Source organism: Aricia agestis, chromosome Z (genome assembly GCF_905147365.1).
Source record: "Aricia agestis chromosome Z, ilAriAges1.1, whole genome shotgun sequence".
Taxonomy (NCBI): Eukaryota; Metazoa; Arthropoda; class Insecta; order Lepidoptera; family Lycaenidae; genus Aricia; species Aricia agestis.
Genome location: NC_056428.1, coordinates 20,518,882 through 20,529,189, shown reverse-complemented (window position 1 = coordinate 20,529,189; position 10,308 = coordinate 20,518,882). Strand labels below are relative to the sequence as shown.

The 10,308-nt window shown below is 36.1% G+C and overlaps 1 protein-coding gene across 1 annotated transcript; it reads left to right on the top strand.

Moving 5' to 3' along the window:
• The first annotated feature begins 6,225 nt into the window (after positions 1-6,225).
• On the top strand, positions 6,226-8,010 carry LOC121738378 (piggyBac transposable element-derived protein 4-like). The gene has a single exon (XM_042130378.1). It carries the CDS (start codon positions 6,226-6,228, stop codon positions 8,008-8,010), a length of 1,785 nt encoding a protein of 594 aa, XP_041986312.1.
• The last annotated feature ends 2,298 nt before the right edge of the window (positions 8,011-10,308 follow it).

Here is a 10,308-nt window from a genome sequence, read left to right as displayed (position 1 = left end):
AATAACAGTATTTCTCCACTATTTAATTTATGTAATTATATATTTTATAAACCCTCCTCTTCAATCACTCTATCTATTAAAGAAAACCGCATCAAAATCCGATGCGTAGGTAGTTTAAAGATTAAAGGGACATAATATTAGGGACAGATACATCGACTTTTTTTATACTATGCAGTAAAGTTTAACGGAATTATAATATTATGTCTTCTATTTTATAAATACACAGAAGAAGGGATGTAAGTAATGATCAAATGAACTCAACCATTAACTCAAGCAAGTAAAGAAGCTTTAGCACACACTCAGAGTGGAACATTAATTACAATTCAAAATTTTGACTTAAGCCCTAAATATATATATATATATATATATATATATATATATATATATATATATATATATATATATATATATATATATATTTTTTTTATGAAATAAGGGGGCAAACGAGCAAACGGGTCACCTGATGGTAAGCAACTTCCGTCGCCCATGGACACTCGCAGCATCAGAAGAGCTGCAGGTGCGTTGCCGGCCTTCTAAGGGGTAATAGGGGAGGGTAGGGAAGGGAATAGGGGAGGGTACGGAAGGGAATAGGGGTGGGTACGGAAGGGAATAAGGGAGGGTACGGAAGGAAATAGGGGAGGGTAGGGAAAGGAAAGGGGGTAAGCGCTGTTTCACGCCGGTTTTCTGTGAGGACGTGGTATCTCTCCGGTCGAGCCGGCCCATTCGTGCCGAAGCATGGCTCTCCCACGTTAAACTCTTCATTAAATTGAAGGTTAATCATAAGTAAATGTCACTGAGTACGGAGGGAAGACAAATATTTCTCGTGCATCGTTCCGATTTTAATTCAATCGTATCTGACACGAAGCTTGTAAATTTTTATCGATCACACAAAATACATTATTTATTTGAAATATAAATACAGCTTATGATAAACGGTCAAAGCTTCGAGAAAACGATATTGACGAAAATTTATTTTAACAGGTTATGTTGCTAACTTGTTAAATGTTATACCTGAAATTAAGTTACACGATTAATGTCGTATGGTTTTAAATTAATTTTTTGTTGATATTTCAATTTTTTATTTAAAATTAGATTATTTTAATCCCCGACGAAAACATGGAGATTATGTGCCGGTTATTTGTACATTATATCTACCACCAATCGTAGCTAGCATCTAAATTATGGTGGGTCGATTTTGATCTCTTTTTTTTTTTTTGTTTAAAACCTGCCATGATGGTCGAGGGTGTTCTTAGCCATATTTAATGCGACTGTACCTATATAAAAAGCGTGTACAAGATGATCATGAGTATTTATTAAAATAGGTAATAAATCATAATTTTATAGTCATAACAAAACAAACTAAATCTACCCCCGGAAAGTATTTTAAAAATCAACGCACATTTGCGATAAAAAGACATTATGAGGGCAAAGAAAATTATACATAAAGTAAACACGGAAGGAAGAAAAATGGAGGAAAATGAAAAAGCACTTTATCCTACTCAACCGACAATAATCCCGACGTTGCTGTTGATATTAAGCCACAGCGGATTATTATAATCTTTTACTGAACAACTTGAGTTTCTTGCAACAATATCAGATTGTACTGGGATATTGCACAACACAAAAAACCACAGAAGTCGTACACATTACAATTTGTATTAATCCATATTCCAAACAAAATGTTCCACATACTCTCAATTATCTCATCTTACTAATGATACAGTGAAACCAGCTTGATGTTCTCAAGGCAAAGATTTTGTATCAGGATTTCATTCGAACAATTTCCCATTTAAAGGGATTCTAGAAGTATATCAAAGTTGGAATTTACAGATTCCCGATGGACATCAAAGCTACAGTTTCTATTAACTGTTGCTTTGATGGTTTGCCTTACACAAACAGGGAATTACCTTGAAATGCACAAACAGGTTTTAGTACTACCAGCGCCCTGCGCAAGATTTATTCGACGCCTGAAAACGTGGGGGCTTGCGGTGCCCCCACACTTTACTCCTACGTTCATAATATTTATATACAGGAGAACCTCGGCTTCCCACTGGGTTATGAGAGCAACATAAAAAGAAATAGTGCACACACACACGCACAAACCTTAACAACTTTGTTTTTAATTAAATCGGCCAGTGTCACCATCCCTAAACCCAAAAGGATATTACCTACATAATATTAGTATATCCCACAAATTGAGAACTTTTGTGGGTAATTTTTATTTTTATTGGACAGACAGACGGACAGACATCGAAGTCTTAGTAATAGGGTCCGGTTTTTACCCTAAACTTTGGGTACGGAACCCTAAAAACTAAGTTACGATGATTCCACGTCGTCCTTTTTCACCTGGCATAATAAATGAAAGACGGGCGTGAGTGTAAAGAGAGAAGGACGATGTTTGATTTTTTGGATTAGTCGCCCTCTTAAAGATTACTAGCTGTTTGACCGAGTTTCTCGGTATTCAATAAAACACGAATAAAATGACATTTTCTAAAAATGATTCCTAGCTAGATCGATTTATATCGCCCCCGAAACCCCCTAACATACTAAATTTAATGAAAATCGTTGGGGCCGATTCCGATTCCGAAGATTACCACGCAGAAAAACGAAGCGAGCCCTCACAAAGCTCGGCTTTTAGCTAGTTTAGCTGTTTCCGTTATCAGTTTAAACTCTCTGCGTTGCATAATATTATAATCTTTGACGTCCGTATGACATCACCGCTTATGCACAACACAATGCTTATGAAATTATGTAAAGCGACTATTTTGCTGAATCTCTTTTTTTCTGGTACCTACTTAAGTATACCACAAATTTTGAAATTAGAATAAAGTATATTTTCGTCAATTTTTAATAAGTTGGTTTTGGAACGAAGTTCCTTATCTCGCGGTGCGAAAGGGGGCCAGACGGAAAAAGTTGTAACGACACTTTTTTATTAGTACCTGCATAGTAGGGGCAGAGGGCGTTGATAGTATTCCTGGGCGCCAACTAGATGGCTTTTTTGAGAATTAGCAGCAACATCTACAGGACGGACGTTTAAATAAATTTTATTACAATTCCACAAAAGTGTCATTGTAAGTATTCCTGGGCGTCAACTAGATTAACTAGGCTTTTTTTTATAACTTCGTTCCATCCGGGTGTCCCTTGACACCTCTCAAGTTTTTTAACACGCTTAATAATTTAATAGCTTGGGCCTGTATGTACGAGTATGTAACGGAATCTTTGAGCAAGATTTTTACATAGGGTAAAATAATAAACTACGGAACCCTAAAAAACTAACGAGTCATTAGAATTTTTCACTATAGGGACACTTTACACTTTGATCATAAAAATAAAAGTTTGTGGCTTTTATACGGTTGAGAGGCATTCACGCCATAATAAAAATACTTAGAGTATTTTAAATTTTTTATCAGGTTGCGTTTTACCATCAAAGCAACAGTTAAAAGAAACTGTAGCTTTGATAACCATCGGGAATCTGTAAATTACAACTTTGATGTACTTCTAGAATCCCTCAAAATTGGAAATTGTTCGAATTAAATCCTGATACAAAATCCTTCCCTTGAGAACATCAAGCTGGTTTCACTGTATTGTTAGTAGACGAGATAATTGAGAGTATGTGGAACATTTTGTTTGTATGCAGTTTTATATTTACTAGCTATTTGACTTATCGTCAATGTGAAAAACTTTGACATCTGTCAGATTAATCTCTATAGTAAGGTGAGCTGCTTAAAAACATCGACCAAAACAAATAAATCTATACGGACTTGAAATAAAATATTTGAATTTTATTTGTTATTTGTAAAACCAGAAACGAATTGCTGTTCCAGTATTACTTTTTTTATAAATTCAAGGAGCAAAATAAGACAATGAATTACTGTATAATTTACAAGAAAAATTGCATTTACTTATTCACTTGAATTAAGTATAAAAACTGTTCAATTTAGTATTATCATTATTCATTTCACTAAATATCTGTTACTTTACGCCTGCCGCTGGGAATTAATGTGTTAAAGGTATCATCAATTATTTGCTTTGTTATACATGTACCTATATTAAATAGTATATTGAATGATAAACTCCTTTAATATTATACTGAATTGTATACTTTGATCTTGAAGTGACCAATAACTCTCCTTTTAGCGTCGGGTAAAAAAAGATGCTGATTGGACAGGAGGACTGTTGCCAATTTATTTTTATTATAAGTAGTTCGAGTCCTTGACCACTTTAGTACGGTCATCGCTTTAGGTAGGTAGAGCTTGTTACTATACAAGGTGTAACAAAACTGAATGATAATACCTTACCACAAGACGAATCACTTAAATATTATCACTTATTTTTGTTACACACTGTATATTATACAGTGAGTCAGTATGTAACAAAAATAAGTGATAATATTTTAGGGTGTGTACGTGTTCCTTGTAGAGAGTTCACTGTGAAAGTAGCAGCTCTAAAAGACGACTTTTTTTCACTTTTGTATGGATAAGGGCCCGAGCGTCATGAGATTCCCCATACAAAAGTGAAAAAAAATTTTGGTCTTTCAGCGCTGCTACTTTCACAGTGAACTCTCTACAAGGTACACGTACACACCCTAAAGTATTATCACTTATTTTTGTTACACACTGTATAATATGTATATTAAACTTGCTATAATAGCAAATAATTTTTTTTGTGATTTGTATGGGTAGCGTCTAAGCGTCATGAATTTACCATACATAAGAAATTTAAAAAAAACCCCGCCAAAACAACTTTAAAAAGTAATGAAATAATATTTACTGCCTTTAAGTTCAAATAATTCCTAACTTGTGTAAAGTAATATTTTAGTCCATAATTGTTGTCACGGTGTGTCGGGGGACCGCCAAGTAAACTACAACCTACAACCGCCAAGTCGCTGATTACCTATCCCGATTCAGATCGCACATCTACATTAGCGGTCCTCCGACACACCTTGACAGCAATTATGGACTTAAATATTACTTTACACAAGTTAGGAATTATTTGAACTTAAAGGCAGTAAATATTATTTCATTACTTTTTAAAGTTGTTTTGGCGGGAGAAAAAAAACTAGATCAAAATCGGTCCAGCCGTTTTAATGCTACGATGCCACGGACAGATACACACACAGACAAACAGACAGACAGACAGACACGTCAAACTTATAACACCCCTCTTTTTTGTCGGGGGTTAAAAAGTAAAAAAAAGTTACTCTTTTAGAATTCAACACAAGCGACACATACCCTCAAGTATTATTCACATTCTAAAATCTATCCAGTCGGTAAGTAACTATAGCATTAAACAAATGTAGCAAACTATTTTGATTAGCATAACTGATCCTAACGCGATTAGACTAAATAGCGTGTGGCTTACCACTATATTTGCGCAACTGTCGATGCATATTACTAGGTGACCTAGACAATATGCGATTGGCCTCGTTTGAGGACAGAATGAAACGGTTAGATCAGCTTGTCTTGTGAGTTGTGATTGATTATAATATGTGTAGTAAATTAAGAGCCCATATGACCCTAACTTGACTACATACTTAAACCTAGATCTCAAAATCTGTAAGGTCTAGAAAACTGATTTTTTGAGACAAGTAACTTCAGTTCATAAAGATTAAATGCTCAAGACGAAAACACGATTACTCAAAAAATGCTCGATAGTTTCTTTTTTACAAAAAACCTTGTTTTAGACACATTTTTGCTTGGATCTTCGAAGTTTGCTGTCTTTTCTTTAATATTTTTTAATATTTAAAAGGGTATTGATAAAACCTAAATTTGCTCAAAACACTTTTTTCATAATCATTATAGTTCGTCTTTTATTCAAGTAAAACTAACTCGGCGATGACTCCGCGCCGTCCTTTTTCACCTGGCATATGAAAGACGGGCGTGAGTGTGAAGAGAGAAGGACGATGTTTGATTTTTAGAGTCAGGTGAGCTCTTAACCCGGCGAGGATGTGGAGGGGTCAATTTGACCCCAACAGTTTTTAGTCGAGTGCGGTTTTTTTTTCCGCGACGGTAGTAGTTTGGACGTCTCAGTAGCTGTAGGTAAAGGACCCGCCCGCACGCCGCACACCGTCGCTCAGTCGGCCGGCGCCTGCGACGGGAGACAGACGTGCGCGAAGACAAAAAGGGTAAATATGACCCTACCACAACCGCGATGTAACACTTTTGTGCATCGTATCAAAAGTATTTTTTATTAAATATATTGTATTTTCAGGTGGTTTTAGGCACAATGAATAACCAGGCTGAGCTCATACGTCAAATTTTGTTAGAACCAGATAGTGAAGATGACTTATTGTCCGACGGCAGCGAATTAGAAGATCATGTGAGTGCTCGCAGTCAAGATAGTGGCACTGAACAGGATTTAAGTAGCGATTACGATAGCGAGGATGATGTACCGCTATCTGACTTGCAATTTCCGAATCAACGCTTACCAGAGGAAGAACAGTCGGATAGTCAGGTAACAAATTTGTTTTTTGTTGGCAAAGATGGAACAAAATGGTCTAAAGAACCCCCTGTACAACAAGTTCGAACCCGGTCTGAGAACATCATCAGACAAACATCTGGAGTAAGTCAAGTAGCAAAGCTAGCGCAATCGGAACTGGAATGCTGGAGTTTGTTTTTTCCCGAAAGTATGCTCTCTATTATCCTGACTCATACTAACTTGCAAATACGAGAAAGGAATACTGGTTGTGAATCCATCCCTCATTTCAAGAAAGAAATAGACATGCCTGAATTTAAGGCTTTTATTGGTTTATTGTACATCGCCGGCTTTTACCGGTCTGGAAGGCAAAATACCGTTGACCTTTGGGCTTCAGACGGCACCGGAGTTGAAATATTTCGGTTGACTATGTCACGGCAACGATTTCATTACATTCAAAGCTGTCTCCGTTTCGACAATAAAGATACACGCGACGAAAGAAAACTATTGGATAACATAGCACCAATACGGCAAGTATTTGAAATGTTTGTCGAAAATTGTAAACAATCATATATCCCGGGAGAATACGTAACCATAGACGAAATGTTGCTTGCATTTAGAGGCAGATGCAAATTCCGACAGTACATACCGTCAAAGCCTGCAAAATATGGTGTAAAAATATTAGCCATGGTTGATGCAAAAAAATTTTATATTTTAAACCTAGAGATTTACGCCGGTAAGCAACCAGTAGGACCGTTTGCAGTAAGCAACAAACCCTTTGATGTGGTGAATCGTTTAGTACAGCCTATTTCCAAAACTGGACGCAACGTGACTTTCGACAATTGGTTCACCAGTTTCGAACTTGTTTCTCATCTGCTCAATGAGCACAAGCTGACTTCTGTGGGTACAGTGCGCAAGAACAAGAGACAAATACCAAAGGAGTTTATCAATACTCGCAGTCGTAATGCACTTATCTATTCATCGAAGTTTGGATTTCAAAAGGACGTGACCCTGGTAACTCATATACCAAAGAAAAACAAAGTTGTTATACTCATGTCAAGTCTCCACCATGATGCTGCAATTGACGAATCGACTGGCGAGAAAAGAAAACCTGAAATCAACACGTTTTATAATTCCACTAAAGGTGGAGTAGACGTTGCAGACGAGTTGTCAGCGACCTACGATGTTAGCCGCAACTCAAGAAAATGGCCTCTGACCGTATTTTATGCAATGTTGAATATGGCTGGAATCAACGCAAATATTATACATGGGTCTAATACACAAGCAATCCAGAAACGTCGCAATTTTATTAAAACATTGGGCCGTATGCTTGTTACTGAACACTTGAGAGCACGAAAAGAAATACCACAACTGCCGAGACAGCTACGTAAGAGAATCCGAGAATTCAGTGGAGAACCTGATGAAGAACCGCCTATCAGAGTTCCAGGAGTGCGAAAAAGGTGCCAGGTTTGTCCTTATGCTCGACATCGTAAGACTAGCAACGTTTGCGAAGATTGCCATAAGTATATATGCCCAGAACACACTGTTTCGTTCTGCAAAGATTGTGCTACAACAGCAGAAAATAATAGCGTGTAGTATATAACAACTGATAATTTAATTATTGAAAGTGATTGATCTCATATTAATATACCAAATTATCTTGATTAGTAAAAGAAGTTTTGATAAATTTTAATTTTTTTAAGGTAAGAACGAAAGGCCTTGTTAAAGTTGATTGTTTTTTAGTCTTTCGCAATAGTTAAAAAAAATAAAAATATTTCGTATTTATACCATTGTTTTTAATCAATATCCAATAAATAATATATAATCTATCCAATCATTATCGAAGTTGCGTTAAATAAGGTGAATTTAGGCATTAAAATGGTAGTAGAAATACAGGGTCAAATATACCCTCCACAACCTCCACGTAACTATTTTCACCACATCCTCGCCGGGTTAACTCAGATTTTAACACAAAAACACCCTTTAGAAATATAGGAAAATGATCATAAAAATGTAAAAAATGTAGAATATAATTGGATTCATTTTAGCAATTATGGACCAGCCATTATAAAAAAAAATGGGGTGTGTTTTAAAATATAACTCGGTATACTGGCCAGTGCTTAAGACGTTAGAATAGCCACCATACTGTGCCAGCGTACAGCAAGTGCATGTTCGACATAATATTAAAGTAGTTAATTAAAAATATACCCAATTAATGACTTAAGTACCTTATCAGAGTTTAACCCACAATGTTTACAAACAAAATTAATAATTTCAGCTAGCAGCTGTGTTATGTTTGTGACAACAAGATCAACAGATTTCTCAGAAACATTACGTCACTGACGGTCACTGATACACTTTTACAGCATCCGACATAAAGTCGTAGCGAAGTTGACTTGTAGCGATATCGTATGCGGCATGAGTTATGACGTAGTTTGTAGAAAAACATATTTCCTACAAGAAGATTTAAATCTATTCATCATAAGACCTTTTAGGCTAGGTTTAAGCTGCTAGACTACTTTGTTGAATGAATATAATTAATAATATTTAAAAAATCGGTCAAGTGCGAGTCGGACTCGCGCACGAAGGGTTCCGTACCGTTTAGAGTGCAAATAGGGAAAAAAATGTGTTTTTTGTATGGGAGCCCCGCTTAATTATTTATTTTATTTTAATTGTATTATTTAATATTAAGGTACCCATATAATTGAGGATTTTGTAAAAATTTCAACTGTCTATAATATGTTGCCGTTATGGATTACGAGCCAAAAAGAAAAAAAAAATACGTTTGTTGTATGGGAGCTCCCCATAAATATTAAATTTATTTTGTTTTTAGTATTTGTTGTTATAGCGGCACCACAAATATTATATAATCTGTGAAAATTTCAATAGTTCTCTAGCTATAGCGGTTCTTGAGTTACAGTTTGAAGACAGACAGACAGACGGACAGACATCGAAGTCTCAGTAATAGGGTCCTGTTTTTACCTTTTGGGTACGGAACCCTTAAAAAATAAAACCAACTTCGAAATTGCGTATCTCAAAAACTAACCTGCAATTTTCCCATAATTGAACAATATCTAGTACAACAAAAAAAACTTAAATCTGACTTGTAGATCTGGAGATATACGAACACAAACATAAAAACATACATACATATATACACTTTTGGGCACATTTGTTTATGAATGGCCTAGACTAGCTATCCCCAACCCGCGGCCCGCGACCCGCCGGGACTTTATCTGTGGCCCATGTGATGTTAAACCATTTTGAAATTCACGCTCACCGGCAAAAATACGTAAAGTCGTCGAGAAAGACGTGTCATTTTTTTCACTTTGATATCGTTAATTTTGAAGAACGTTATTTTTTAACCCTAAAAATTTTTTGATGCGGCCCGAAAGACCAAGACTCGTCTGTGGCACCTATGAATAAAAGGTTGGGGGGGACCACGGGCCTAGATGACAACGTATACGAAAATATTACATACATACGAGTCGAATTATTGGTAGCCTAATTCATAAATTATAATATTGGTAACCGAATTGATTAATAATCTATTTTATCTGTTCCAACTGTCTTTATAGAACTTTTTCCTGAAATCGTATCGCATGCTCTAAAATTTTTAGACCATTTTCCTCAATTTAAGAGTCATTATTTGGTCTAGGACAAGTCATACAAATAAGTAACTATGTCCTTGTACGATCCGAGTTGATTTTTTCCATCACTAATAGCGTTTTCGGCATAGATCTGCCCCGAGGCAGGGCGGGTAGGGCAGGCCGAATAGATACGGAAATAGGCTAACAAAACCGGTGGTCCACGAAGCCCTTAGACTTAACTTAATAGTTATACTAGTAATACAAAGTAATTTAAACTTCAGCTATTTTCGTAACCATTCGGCAC

What these genes read in the sequence shown, in the direction of transcription:
- LOC121738378 (XM_042130378.1), top strand. Translation starts at nt 6,226, where the DNA reads ATGAATAACCAGGCTGAGCTCATACGTCAAATTTTGTTAGAACCAGAT.